The 15,393-nt window shown below is 47.7% G+C and overlaps 1 protein-coding gene across 1 annotated transcript in view; it reads left to right on the top strand.

Moving 5' to 3' along the window:
- The window catches only part of CARMIL2 (capping protein regulator and myosin 1 linker 2), a 79,682-nt gene that overhangs the window by 54,317 nt on the left and 9,972 nt on the right, over positions 1–15,393 (top strand). The window contains exons 31-32 of the mRNA XM_056862362.1: positions 13,425–13,528; positions 14,717–15,122. Of these exons, the coding sequence (XP_056718340.1) occupies positions 13,425–13,528; positions 14,717–15,122 (510 nt within the window). The remainder of the gene's footprint in view (positions 1–13,424; positions 13,529–14,716; positions 15,123–15,393) is intronic.

The raw sequence follows: 15,393 nt of genomic DNA, 5'->3' as shown, positions 1-15,393 counted from the left end.
TTGCAAAGCAGAGGCTCTTCCACTGGGCCACAGCCCCTCCCAATTGCAAAGCAGAGGCTCTTCCAAGTATTCACGCACAATGCTTGCCCATGGAGGTTTTACAAAGAGCAGGGAGTTGTTCTGACCGTCTGCTGTTTTATGCAGGGACGGAGACCCTTTCCTATCTGTTCCCCCCACCGCGCCAGATATCCAGAAATGCCTGCACACAAGCACACACCCTTTTGTGACATTTTTATATCCCCTTACCCCTGGGGTGATGTTCTGGTTCTTCCTCTCTCCAGTTTATCCCCCCCCCGACAACTCTGTGAAGTAGAAGAGTGAACTTCAGGGCCATTGGCACCTTAAAGACTAACAAGATTTGCCCCTGTCTGACAAACAGAGCTTTGACTCTCAAAAGCTTATACCCTGGAAATCTGGTTGGTCTTTAAAGGTGCAACAGGACTTAAATCCAGCTCTTCTACTCCAGACCGACTTGGCTGTGCACTGGAATCTGTGAAGTAGGTTAGGCTGAGACAGGGTGGCTGGACGAAGGTTACCCAGCGAACACTGCAGGCGAATTGGGATTTGAACCCAGATCCCCCTGGTCCTAGGCCAACACACAAACTACTGTACTAGCTCTTTGCGGAAAACACTCCTCCTAATTGCTTAAATTAGTTGCTGTGTCCCTTTAATTCTAACAACAACCTTGTGAGGCGGGCCAGTTTTATTGCATTGCTTATGGAGGGCGGAGAGCCAGTGAGTCACCTGAGGCCAGGTTCTTTATGGCTACACCGAGATTCCAGCTGGAGAGTTTCCACCAAATGGCTCTTTAATTGCTATGTTCCATTAGCATACTATCTCTTGCTTGAACACTGGCACAAATTCAGAAGATTAGAAATGAGCGTGCAGGTGCCTACGAAGTCCCCTGCAAGAGACTAAAATAAATCTGAAGCACGGCGACTAGACTAGTAAACTCCATGGAACTTGCAGCTTCAGAATCAATGAGCTTGGATTGTGATTGCATATCACACAAGTGTGCAATTAGGCGATCCTCGCCTCTGAAACTGTACACAAGCAAAGACTCCAGGCAGTGCACTAACTGCACAGCTACCTCCCCACACAGCCCCATACCTCATGCCCAGAAGATGGCCAAGGTGCCCTCCCTCTCATGAGCTGCCTAAGGTCATAGAATCAGCACTGTTGACAGATGGCCATCTAGCCTCTGCCTAAAAACCTCCAGGGAAGGAGAGCTTCCCCAGGAAGCTTGTTCCACTGAGGAACCGCTCTCACAGATCTGTTCTGCTACCGGAGGCTCTTATACTGAGCGTCAAATGGATCTCTTGAGATCCCCTGCATTTATAGCACCTCAACATTCCAGGTATATTCTAGCACCAGCTGCATATTTATACTCCCTGGAAAGGAACACAAATAGGCGGGCCTATACACTGGCCAGATGTGCAGCCCTACCATCTGCCATATTAGAAGGGAGATTTAAGAAGATCCCCAGGGTGGAGAGACTTTGCCCGTGTAACACAGGGGAGTTGGAAACCATTGAACATGTATTTTTTAGATGTCCCCTCTACAAGTCAGCCTGCTTCAATATTATTGACCCTTTGATTAGGGAAATGGGCTCTGTTGATTAGGGTAAATGGGCCAAAAGATTTCTGCTGGGAGACAGCTCACCAATCACCACCCAGGTTGCAAAATATTGTGCCGTAGCAATGAAGCTACGTTGCCTCAATGTTCCCTAATCTGTGGAACTGTAAAATTGGGTGATTCCTAATTTTGTTGGCCTTGGTTGTAAACATCTGCTCTGTATGGTCAGTATCTGTTTTATCTGGCATATTAGCCGCAAATAAAAAATTATTTTTTTTTTTTTACCAGAGGCTCTTTCCTCAGACAGAAGCCGCCTTCCTCTGATGGAAGATGCACTTTGAGCCTCCTAAGTCAGGGGAAGAGGTTCCTTGCATGGAAACAAAGCACCATCAGCAATGGAACGGATATCTGCTGCTCTTAGCCGAATCCCAGTTGTGAATGAGCCCCTCGAACGAACAACCTGCAGTGACAGCTTTTGGCTGTTGCCTCTTCCTTGTGAAGGGTCAGGGTTCCCAAGGTCCTGAGTTTGCCCCGTCATGCACAGGTGAAAAATCGGCATGGAAAACGTGGCCAGCATGGGGTAGTGGTTAGAGTGTCGGACTATGATCTGAGAGACCCAGGTTCGAATCCCCACTCTGCCATTGAATCTCCCTAGGCGACCTTAGGCCAGTCACACACACTCAGCCCAACCTACCTCACAGGGTGGTGGTCGTAAGGATAAAATGGAGGCAGGAAGAATAATGCTATAAGCTGCTTTGGATCCCCATTTGGGAGAAGAGCAAGGTATAATTATGTAAGATAAATAAATACAAGGTGTATTGGCACCTCCCCTGTGTGTAGGGGCTGTGGCTCAGTGGTAGAGCATCTGCTTGGCATGCAGAAGGTCCCAGGTTCAATCCCTGGCATCTCCAGTTAAAGGGACTAGGCAAGTAGGTGATGTGAAAGACCCCTGCCTGAGACCCTGGAGAGCCCTGCCGGTCTAAGTAGACAATACTGACTTTGATGGACCGAGGGTCTAATTCAGTATAAGGCAGTTTCATGTGTTCATGTGTGTGTCTGTGTGCATACAGATGACAATCCAATGGTTGTAGATTGTTTTGTACTGTAGTGCAGCCACTGAAGATTATAACTCTTCCTGTCTGTCAAAGTGATGTGCTTTTTCAATGCAAGTTCAGTCTTTGCCCTACAATGGGCAGTAATTGGTTGTTTGGACATGGTTTGTCAATGAAAAAAAGCCTTATTTCCTTCTCTTGATTCCCTCTTCTCAGCACTAGAAGCAGAGCTGAATACTAGAACTCAGGGTGATTTGAGGGAGGAGATTGACGGTTCAGGAGTGACCCAAAGAAAGGGATATTGCAAACTTCACTATAAGAAATTCGTCACCTTGAGCCGGGTTACCCGTGGCAGCCAGATACACCCTGCATTCTTATTTATTAAAACCTTCATATCCTGACATTCCTACCAACCACAGTGGCACAAGGTAGCTTGCAACCCAAGCCTCTGTTGGAGGCATTTGGAGGCAGATGTTTTGTAAGCTTCCTAGAGGGATCTGGTTGGCTTCCTAGAGGGATCTGGTTGGCTGTTGTAAACAGTGTGTTGGGCGAGATAGATGCTTGGTTCAGAGCAGGCAGTTCTTGTGTTTAGATGTTTGGGAACGGAACCAGCTGCTTTACCTCCCTGGCCAGGACAGCTTCTCCTTGGCAGATGAACACTTGTGCATTCCTCTGTATGCCTGTGTACCCAAAAACATCCCAGGGAGGAAAAATAATAAGTGCTTGGGATTAAGGGTGGGGGAGGAAGAGGAAAAGGAGGTTGCTGGTGTGCACCAAAAGCCTGCTCATTTTGGCAGGAGAAACGGTGAGGACACAGTCAGCTGAAAGTTGGAGCTGGGAGGTTTCTTGACATAAGACGCTTCTTAGTGGGAAAAGATGGGGGGAGTTGTCCATTCGGAGTGTGGATGATCTCTGGACTGCGTTATCTTGTACTGTGCAGTTGAGCAGCTGCTCATGTGCTCGTTTTGTTTAGCAATCTCAGTTCCTATGTGCTGGACCTCCAAGTGTGCAGAAGATGGGCAAGGGACGGCACTGTTAACCAGTGAGGGCAGGGCCGTCAACCCTGCTATGAATGACAACTGTCAGAAGGGTGTAACTCTGCTTAGGTTTGCTCTAAGCCCACTGAAGTCAACAGGCTTGGTGGTGGTGGTGGAGGAAAGTACCATCAAGTAACAGCTGACATATGGCGACCCCTGTAGGGTTTTCAAGGTACGGAGATAGTTTGTCATTGCTTGGCTCTATGTAGCAACCATTGATTTCCTTGGTGGTCTCCTATTGAAGTTCTGCAACAGGGCCAACCCTTCTAAGCTTCTGATGAGATTGGGGTAGCCTGGGCCATCCCAGTCCAAGTGTGTAGATTGGCGTAGAAGTGTACTGTCTCCTCCTGTTACACAAAGAAGTCTTGCCTATGGAACCTCCACGTTCAGAGGCAGTAAGCCTCTCATTATCTGGGTGGTGCAGATAACTTAACAAGTTTAATAGCCACAAAAACCCCTCGTAGTGTTGTTGCTAAGATAAAATGGAGCAGAAGAGAACAATGTAAGCCGCTATTGGACCGCATAAGGGAACACATGGACACATGAAGCTGCCTTATACTGAATCAGACCCTTGGTCCATCAAAGTCAGTATTGTCTACTCAGGCTGGCAGCGGCTCTCCAGGGTCTCAGGAGGAGGTCTTTCACATCACCTACTTGCCTGGTCCTTTAACTGGGGGTTGAACCTGGGACCCTCTGCATGCCAAGCAGATGCTCTACCACTGAGCTAAGGCCCTTCCCCATAACTCTGCTTAGGTAGGGTAGAAGGGAGAAAGGTAGAAGTGCGGTAAATAAATAAATCTAGGCAAACCCACGAATTGGAGCAGCAGTCAATCCTAGGGGAGAACGGGAATTAAAATGCATGCTGTTCCTATATAGCTCTCTCCGTTTTTTAAAAAAATCATATTTTAATTATATTTGATCCCCCTTCAAGAACCTCCACAGTTAGCAGGCAGAAGTGTTCTAATGACAAGGATGGCAACAGCTTGCTGGACTGATTGCAGCCAGGCCTGGTTTTTGCATGCATAGATGGTCGCGGAGACCATCTGCCCATCGAGCTCAGTTGAGGGCTGTTTGACACATCACACAGCAACAGCCCCCACTTGCCACCCGGCCCACGGAACTGCAGCTTATCTGTGCTGGCCAGCAAGAGTACCTGTCTTCATGCAGGAGTTTTAAAGACAAAAGAGACCCCCTCACCTCTGCAGGAGTATATCGTATACCTTGCAGCTGTGGAGAAGTTTACATCGGGACCACAAAACGCAGCATACAAACAAGGATAAAAGAACATGAAAGATACTGCAGACTTGGCCAACCTGAGAAATCAGCAGTGGCTGAACATGGACTGACACAAACAGGACACAGGGTCTTATTCCAAGACACTGAAAGACTGGACAATTCTACCAACTATTTTGTCAGATTGCACAGAGAAGCCATTGAAATTCATAAACATCAGCACAACTTTAACAGAAAAGAGGAGAGTTTAAGAATGAATAAGGCTTGGCTTCCTGCCCTGAAAAACCTCCAGACAAAGACAACATTCAACAATAGCCATACAGATTAGCTTTGGATTACACACATTAACAGATCACTTCAGGATACAATGGTTCCATATTAACATACCATACCCTCATTAGCACATTATCTTGATACTTACAGGACAATACTTTTGCAGGACAATACTCAGCTCAAACCCAACCCCTTTCTGACTATATATTACTCTTCCTACACCCTTGACACTGAGAGACACTGTCCTTCAGTGTTACTACTCTGAAGATGCCTGCCACAGTTGCTGGCGAAACGTCAGGAAAGAAAATTCCAAGACCACAGTTACACAGCCCGGATAACCTACAAGAACCAATGAACTCTGACCGTGAAAGCCTTCGACAATATTTTAAAAAACCCGTCTGCAACGTGTACATTTTTAAGGTGTGCACATAAATCTACAGTGCACTCTTAAAAGGAAGGTAAAGCCAAAGAGAAGGAAAGGGTCCTCAAAAGACAAAAGAACAGAGGCAAAGCCAAGACCTAATAGGTGTGAAAAGCAGAACAACAACAAAACATATCTGGAATATGTGATTCAAGATATGGGTCTATACATTCTTCACATAATCTCAAGAATGTATTGTGAAAATATCGAAACAAGTTTGTACGAGAGCCGGCGTGGTGTAGTGGTTAAGAGCGGTGGTTTGGAACGGTGGACTCTAATCTGGAGAACCGGGTTTGATTCCCCACTCCTCCACATGAGCAGCAGACACTAATCTGGTGAGCCGGGTTGGTTTCCTCACTCCTACACATGAAGCCAGCTGGGTGACCTTGGGCTAGTCACAGCTCTCTTAGAGCTCTCTCAGCCCCACCTACCTCATAGGGTGTCTGTTGTGAAAAGGGGGAAGGGAAGGTGATTGTAAGCTGGTTTGATTCCTCCTTAAGTGGTAGAGACAGTCAGCATATAAAAACCAACTCTTCTTCTTCTACTACTTGGAATCTTGTCACTGATCTATTTCTCATGATTTACAATTTGTATACGCTCAGTTGTGGTAAGGTCATTTGTCTGTACCACTTGTTCTTTTGTATCATTCATATTATTGGTGGATTTGCAAATACCCTCTGGTCATTTTACTCTGCCTTGACCTGGATGGCCCAGGCTAGCCCAACTTTGTCAGAACTTCCAGGGTTGCTATTCTGAGGCAGCCAATGGCCGGTCACCTCTGTTCGTCTCTTGAAGACCCTAGTTGCCATAAACTGGCTGCAATTTGATGGCCCATTCCACCACAATTTTTCTCTTGTGCTCATTATTCCATGGTGTTCTGTAACTTGATTTATTCCAGGTATGGTATGTTGTTGTTATTCTGCCTTTCACACGTACTAGGTCTTAGCTCTGCCTCTGTTGTCTTGTCTCCTAAAAGAAAGCCCATGAAAAAGCACTTACGGACTAAACGTATGCATGTGAGACGGCCAGTATGGTGTAGTGGTTAGAGTGTCATATTAGGATCTGGGAGACCCAGGTTCAAATCCCCACTCTGCCACTGAAGTTCTCTGGCTCACCTTGGGCCGGTCGTTCTCTCTTTTCCTAACATACTTCACAGGATTGTTGTGAGGATAAAATGGAGGAGAATTATATTGTAAGCCACTTTGGATGCCACTAGAAAAGCAGGGTATAAAATATCAAAATAAATAAAACAGGAAAAAGAAGGGTAGAGTTTAACCTGATAGAGTCATGGTGTTTGCACATGGCAGCACCAAGACCCAGTTGATGCAGTTGTGGAATCACACACACACATCCATAGAATCATAGAGTTGGAAGGGACCACCAGGGTGATATAGTCCAACCCCCTGCACAATGCAGGAAATTCCAAACTACACAATTTTGTAGTCCTAGGCACACTGCAAAAAGTTAAGTCTATTGAGCTTCTGGGAGACTGCTATACATGGCTGAAAGCCTGCCTTTGGCTTGGCTGGCTGCAAATTGTGCTTACCTGAAACAAAGTCAATTAACCCCCATATTAAATTAGTTAATCCCTTGTGCTAGTGCAACAGATGGCAGAGAATGAATGGACACAGAATGGCAGAAGAACTTTGACCTGCCTCTGCCCAATCGTTCCCAAGATCTACTTGTATAGTTTGCTGCCTGCTTTCTTGCCGCTTTGCCACTTCCTAGAAATTGGCCTCATTCATGGTCTCTCAATGCTTTTGTTGCCCCAGGCGACAAGAACACAAGAAGAGCCCTGCTGGATCAGACCAGTGGTCCATCTAGTCCAGCATCCTGTCTCACACAGTGGCCAACCTGTTAATCTGGAGGGCCAACAACAGGGCACAGAGGACAAAGCTTTCCCTTGATGTTCCCTGCTGGCACTGTAGGGTTGCCAGCTCTGGGTTGGGAAATACCTGGAGATTTGGTGGGGGGGGAGCCTGAGGAGGGCCGGGTTTGGGGAGGGGAGGGACTTCAATGCCATAGAGTCCAATTACCAAAGCGGCCATTTTCTCCAGGAGAACTGATTTCTATCACCTGGGGATCAGTTGTAATAGCGGGAGATCTCCAGCCACCACCTGGAGGTTGGCAGCCTTATGGCACTGGCAGTGTTTACTTACCTCTGTAAATTCTCCAACCTGCATGCAAAATTAAAAATTGCCCAGCTTTACATCTGAGGTTAAAAATAAAGTTTCTGGGAAGCAAAAGGAACCATTCAGAGGGCAACCCTGTGTTGATCCCCACAGGTGGCCTGTGGAGCACTTTGTAATGTTAAGGAGGCTTAAAGGAGGTCTTGAAATTTATAGACGTGGCCAAAAGCGTCTTGTATACCTTGAGAATATGTATTGTCAGGACCCCAGCAAGATTAACAATATCCCTCTGCAGAGCTATACACTAGAGCGGGGACTTATTTCAGTGGTGGAGCCTCTGCTTTGCATGCAGAAGGTCTCATGTTCAACCTGCAGCTAAAAGGATCAGGGAGGAGGCGATGTGAAAGATCTCTACCTTGAGACCCTGGAGAGCTGCTGCCAGTCATGTGTCCAGCTGGGGCGCCACATGACTTGGGGCAACATGCCACGGTGCTTCTGCCAGTGCTGAGAAAGAGGCAGGCCCACACGACTGCATTTAAACACGCAAGACACACAGCTCTTCTCACTCTGACACATTTGGCAATAGAGGCAGTATTCTCTTCGCTCTCTTTAGCAGAGTTCTGGTGTGCCCAGCGAGGGGAACATGATCACATTCCCACCTCTTATAATGAGAAAATAATTTCTGTGCTCTGAGATGCAGGGGCTTTTGAAGAAGTCCAGTGCAAATATCCTGTCTCGGCTGAGCAATTCCAAAATAAGGATTACCCCACAGGCATCCTTTGAGTTGCAAGCTTGCTTTACCCCAATGGCCAATCCAGTTTCACACTGCAAACAATGCCAGGCAGACTGAATGAGCCTTGTAGCCGTTTTTCCCATAGAAGCGTACAATGGCTTTGCTTCACTCCCTGACTTCCTTGGTTGGAACCTCAGCAGGATATAATGCCACAGAGCTCACCCTCCAAATAAGCCATTTTCTCCAGGGGAACTGATCTTGGTTGTCTGGAGATCAACTGTAATAGCAGGAGAGCTCCAGCTACCACCTGGAGGTTGGCAACCCTAATTGCATCCCAGGAGCTCACAGAGATATAACAAGAAGTTTCCATTGCAGAGAGAGGTCAGAATGCCAGCTCTCAGCTACAAGTGGACATTCTGCTCATGGGAAAGGGGAAACTTCTCGCTACATCTCAGAGAAGGGACCTGGCAAGGAATTTCAGAGGGGGCGCACCAAGTTGGCCCACCAGGCCGTATGATGTGCACCTGTGGTCTACATTATTTCGGTTGCCCAGTTCACCATTCATGGGACAGATGGTGCACTACAGCACAGCCTGCCTGGGTTTGCACCCCATGCCCTACAAATGCCCACTGCCATGCAAAGACGAGCTTCTGGAGTCAGCTGCCTCAGTTTTCACTTGCTACATACCTTCCACTTTTTGACAAGAAGCTGAAGCAAGTAGAATTTACAGGCCCTAATACATAGGAGCACATGGAGCTGCCCTATACTGCATCAGACCCTTGGTCCGTCAAAGTCAGTATTGTCTACTCAGACTGGTAGCGGCTCTCCAGGGTCTCAGGCAGAGGACTCTCACATCACCCACGGCCTGATTCTTTTAACTGGAGATGGTGAGGATTGAACCTGTGACCTTCTACATGCCAAGCAGATGCTCTGCCGCTGAGCCACAGCCCCTTCCCATCTTTTTTAAAATGTTCGCTTCCTTTACCGGTAGGAGTCCCGTGGCACAGAGTGGTAAGCTGCAGTACTGCAGTCCAAACTCTTCTCACGACCTGAGTTCGATACCAATGGAAGTCGGTTTCAGGTAGCCGGCTCAAGGTTGACTCAGCTTTCCATCCTTCCAAGGTCTGTAAAATGAATACCCAGCTTGCTGGGGGTAAAGGGAAGATGACTGGGGAAGGCACTGGCAACCCCCCCCCCCCCGGTAAACAAAGTCTGCCTAGTAAACGTCGGGATGTGATGTCACCCCATGGGTCAGGAATGACCCGGTGCTTGCACAGGGGACCTTTACCTCCCCCCCTCCCCGTTTACTGGAAAGCACAGCAGCCTCCGTGGCAAGCGCAGAGGTGGTAATGCATTACTAGACAGAGGCAAGAATTCCAGAGGGGTAGCCGTATTTGTTTGTTGCAGCAAAAATCCAACAGATCTAGTGCCACTCTAGAGACTAACAAAATTTATTTCAGATTTTGCTGAAATAAATGTTGCCATTCTTTAAAGTAGCACTGGGATTCCGTTTGAAACAGAAACAAGGCTTCCAGGGTGTTGTGAAAGATAGCACACCACTGTCATGGAAGGGGGACCTCATGCTGGATGCCTTCCGAAAATGCGACGCACAGTCTTAAGGGTAATTCCATTGATTGGAGCTTCCAGTGCAGAGTCTGTGGAGGCATGATCTCTTTTTGTCTCTTTCCTGACATGAACGTATCCCACTCAAATTCCTCTCCGTCGCCTACAGGTTGCGAGGAAGGAGATGTTCTGACTTTTGGCAGCATATGCCATGTGCTGAAGCAGGGCTTTCCGACAAAGAGATCCTGCTGCAAAGCAGCTAAAGCAAAATATGGAAGTAGACTGAAGGGATGCATTCATCCAGCAGCAGATGCTGAGCCTCAGCTAAGGCCTAGTTCATGCGTGCAGGGGGATTAGGTAGCGGTGGTACCCTCATTGGCTGCACCATAGGGTTGCCAATCCCCAGGTACCAGCTGGAGATCTCCTGCTATTACAACTGATCTCCAGCCAATAGAGATCAGTTCACCTGGAGAAAAGTCCCTCCCCTCCCTATAACAGGCCATCCGTTGTAAAATACCAATAAATAGAATAAATAAGAATACATAAGAATGTTTTAATTATGCTGTTTTAATTATGCAATTATTCATTCTTATGTATTCTTATTTATTCTATTTATTGGTATTTTACAACAGATGGCCTGTTATAGGACTATGCATTTTTTCACAGAATGTTGCACGGAACAATCTAAAGGCTTGAGAAAGTCTATACGAAATGGAATTTTACCGGACTTCCATTGCCACTCAACTCATGGTTCCTGGTGCTGTATGATGTGACTGTATAATATTACCACAGACTACGAACTGAATTTAGCTGAGCTCTGCCAGCATAAGCTACAATTTGTATTTGTCTTGGAACTTTGTTCTAATGTTATATTTGTTGTGTTAGAAGTGGTTCTGTTTCTAATGTTCTAATACATTATTCTCACTGCAAGTTTTGCATTGTTATTTTCCTGAATTGGATATTTTTGTTTAAGTGCTATATTTTGAATTCCACAGTACCTGGAGGTTGGCAACCCTAGGGAGGAACGGGTCAGCACAGCTGAACCTGAAAGACTGTCGCAACTCAGCCTGCATTTTATGGTGCCACAGCTGAGGCCGCTTTCCGCAGCTCAGTGATGCCCTGATAGATGCGGGTTGCGTTGCAAGTGAAGACCTGTCATGCCAAGGTAGCACTGAAGATAGCCTGGTGATACGTTCTCTCCCTGCCCTCCTGTATTTTTACTCCTGTCTAAAAGCATCACATGGTTCTGTAGCTAGAGAGTAAAGCCGTTTTGTTGCCCGTTCATCCAAAGTGGGTCAAGCGGTAGTGAATTTCAAAGCCGTCGCTGCTCGAGAACCTGTAAGAAGAGAGATGCCGTCAATTAGGGTGGCAGTCGGGTTCCAAGACCAAGGGAAGCATCTCTACACTTAAAAGTTGGTGTCAGGGCCCAAAGCAAACAAAACGTTGTGAAGCCTGTGACTGAAGAAGAAGAGTTGGTTTTTATATGCCAACTTTCTCTACCTTTTAAGGAGAATCAAACAGGCCTACAATTTCCTTCCCTTCCTCTCCCCACAACAGACACCTTGTGAGGTACGTGTAGGGTTGCCAGGTCCCTCTTTGCCACCGGCGGGAGATTCTGGGGGCGGAGCCTGAGGAGGGCGGGGACTGTGGAGGGGAGGGACTTCAATGCCATACAGTCCAATTGCCAAAGCGGCCGTTTTCTCCAGGGGAACTGATCTCTATCGGCTGGAGATAAGTTGTAATAGCAGGAGATCTCCAGCTACTATCTGGAGACTGGCAACCCTGGTAGGTGGGGCTGAGAGACTTCTGAGAGAACTGTGACTGGCCCGAGGTCACCCAGCAGGCTGCATGTGGGGAATCAAACCCGGTTCTCCAGATTAGAGTCCAACGCTCTTAACCACTACACCACGTTGGAGCTAGTCCCAGCTTTTTTATTTAATACATTTATCAGGCCTGCAGGAGCCTCATTAGAGTATCCAATCTCTAGGTGTTAAGCTTGAGAACTCTTGCTATTACAACTGATCTCCAGGGGACAGAGATCAGTTCACCTGGAGAAAACAGCCTCTTTGGAAGGGGGACTCTATGGCATTATATCCTGCTGAGGTCCTTCCCTTCCCCAAACCTCACCTTCCTCAGGCTCCACCCCCAAAATCTCTAGGTGTTTCGCAACCTGGAGCTGGCAACCCTAGGCCTCATTCTCGCAGCACAGGGAAAGGTGGTTGTGAAGTCTTCCTCCCCCACCCACCATTTTCCTGACCTGAGGTAGCCCAATGGAAATAGCCAAACATTCCTCTTTTGAAGGTAAAATACAAGAGGGTCGAGGAGGATAACAGAGTATGGGCAACAATACAGAGGAAGGCAACAAAGATGGTGAGGGGTCTGGAGACCAAGTCCTATGAGGAAAGGTTGAAGGAGCTGGGTATGTTTAGCCTGAAGAGAAGACTGAGAGGGGATATGATAACCATCTTCAAGGACTTGAAGGACTGTCAGCTAGAGGAGGGTGCCGAGTTGTTTTCTCTTGCCCCAGAAGGTTAGACCAGAACCAGTGGGTTAAAATTAAATCAAAAGTTTCCATCTAGACATTAGGAAGAATTTTCTAACAGTTAGAGCGGTTCCTCAGTGGAACAGGCTTCCTCGGAAGGTGGTAAGTGCTCCTTCCCGGGAGGTTTTTAAGCAGAGGCTAGATGGCCATCTTTCAGCAATGCTGATTCTATGACCTTAAGCAGATGATGAGAGGGAGGGCATCTTGGCCATCTTCTGGGCATGGAGTAGGGGTCGCTGGGGGTGTGTGGGGGAGGTAGTTGTGAAATTCCTGCATTGTGCAGGGGGTTGGACTACATCACCCTGGTGATCCTTTCTAACTCTGTGATTCTATGATTTGTTTTGTAGAGAAGGTTATTCTGGATACTGACAACAGAGCCAGTCTTTAAAATGTTGCTAATTATCCAGAAGTCAAGATCCTTGGAAAATCTTTGACCACTAGGAAGGAGGTGACCACAAGGAAGGAGGATACTTCCCCGCTCCATGCACACATCTGTTGCTTAACACTGCAGATGTGAGCGGCAGTTCTCAGCCCTGGCCATTTTCCCATGGCATGCTATTTCGTAAAGTTTCAATTAAGACTTTACGTAGACCCAAATCCTGATGGATATGAAAATTTGTGGTGGCTGTCCAGACGGTTTATTTAGTTCTTCTTTCAGTTTGCCACAAGAACAAAGAAATCTCTCCCTAACAGATCTGTTTCCCCAGGGAAGCTGGTTTTTGTTTGTCAAATTTATATGCCACCTTTTCAATGACAATTGTCAAAGCGCTGTACAACTTTGAAAGGATGCAGATGACAAACCAGTTCCAGTTTGCTATTTTCTGTTGCCTCCTGTTCCTTGCTCTGACTGTGGCACTTGCTCTTAGGTGCAGCCAGCAGTGCGTGAGAACGATGAAGACCGAAGCATCTCGAGGCTGGATGAAGGCCTAGATGACTTCTTCACAAAGACAGTGATTCATGAGCACTTACCGTAAGTGAAGACTTTAACTCAGTCTGGGAGCTTCAAGCCAACCAGAAGTGGGGAGGGGGCCCTGAAATTTGGGGTGGAGACTGGGTTTTCTTTTCATAGAACATGGTGACAGTCAAGGATCTGATATCAGCAGGAAAAAACTTTAAAACTGATACTTGGGAAAGTGTGACTAGAGTTGTCTTAACCACTTCTATAGTCGACATATCTAGCAGGTTAAAAGGAATCGCTTGGATTATGAGCTCGAATTGTGTTCATGACAGTGCAGTCCAGGGTTGGAGGAGGGGCTGGGAATAGGCCGTGGCTCAGTGGTAGAGCATCTGCTTGGCATGCAGAAGTTCCCAGGTTCAATCCCCAGCATCTCCAGGTAAAGGGACTAGGCAGGTCGGTGATGTGAAAGACCTCTGCCTGAGACCCTGGAGAGCCACTGCCGGTCAGAGTAGACAATACTGACTTTGATGGACCAAGGGTCTGATTCAGTATAAGGCAGCTTCATGTGTTCATGCTGCAATCTAACTTGCAAGGGCCCAGGGCCAGTTGCAACACTGCAGCTTCCCATTATTTCTATGAATTGGCAGCCAACCACCTATCTTCTCCTGCAGTCGCGCGGAGAACACTTGCCCAGCCCTGTCTCAGGATAGCCAGTGAGTGCTTGGAACATGGCACGCTGCATGTTCTGCGGCCCCTTTTAAGCACGCTGGCTTCCACTTCGTGCTGTGAGCAGATTTTTCCTGTGGCAGAACTGTCCCGTGGAGCCAGCTTGGTGTAGTGGTTAAGAGTGCTGGTTTGGAGCAGTGGACTTTTAATCTGGAGAACTGGGTTTGATTCCCCACTCCTCCACGTGAGCTGGGGAGGCTAATCTGGTGAACTGGGTTTGTTTCCCCGCTCCTACACACGAAGCCAGCTGGGTGACCTTGGGCAAGTCATGTTCTCTCAGCCTCACCTACCTCACAGGGTGTCTGTTGTGGGGAGGGGAAGGGAAGGCAATTGTAAGCCAGTTTGATTCTTCTTTAAGTGGTAGAGAAAGTCGGCATATAAAAACCAACTCTTCTTCTTCGTATTTGTGCTGAAAGGGCCCCTCCCATGTAAATTTATTGGGGACTTTGATCTGTCACCCCACCTAAATCTGCGTGTTTTTGAAGCGGCTCCTCAAGTCATTCTCTTGTTTTTCTCTCCGCCGTCTGGCTGTAGCCCCGTGCTGTTGGAAGCCTCCCCGGCATTGGCCGCACCGCCGTCTTCTGGCTCTCGGACCCTCAAAAAGAAAATAGGACACTTCTTTGCCTTCAAGAAGCCCAAGTCGGGCCGGGCCACCAGACCAGAGAAGGAGCCCGAGGGTAGCCCTTCAGCCACACGGGGCAGGAGGCTGATGCTAAGTGACATTCTGAGGGCCCCCAGCAAAGCCAGTGAATCCCCAAAAGGACTAAGCAAGTCTGAAGAAGGAGGGCTGGCCGGGGATGGCAGAAGCCCCCTGGAGCAGAGCCAGACCCCTGACAGTTCTCGCAGAACCAGGACTAACTACTCCCGGGAGGGAAAGTCCCAATCCCTGATACTCCTGTCCGGGGAGGATGAAGAGACACTCGGGGTGAGACATGAGAAAGTAAGTCTCTCTTATTTTCCTGTGTGGCTCAGTGAGATGAGGAGGGGCCGTGGCTCAGTGGTAGAGCATTTGCTTGGTATGCAGAAGGTTCCCGGTTCAATCCCTGGCATCTCCAGTTAAAGGGACCAGGGAAGTAGGTGATGTGAAAGACCTTTGCTTGAAACCCTGGAGAGCTGCTGCCAGTCTGAGTAGACAATACTGACTTTGATGGACCAGGGGTCTGATTCAGTATATGGCAGCTTCATGTGTGTTCATGGTGGACCATTCCTTC

This window comes from Euleptes europaea, chromosome 17, assembly GCF_029931775.1.
Source record: "Euleptes europaea isolate rEulEur1 chromosome 17, rEulEur1.hap1, whole genome shotgun sequence".
Taxonomy (NCBI): domain Eukaryota; kingdom Metazoa; phylum Chordata; class Lepidosauria; order Squamata; family Sphaerodactylidae; genus Euleptes; species Euleptes europaea.
The sequence above is the reverse complement of the archived record's forward strand: the minus strand, read 5'-3'. Positions and strand labels throughout refer to the sequence as shown.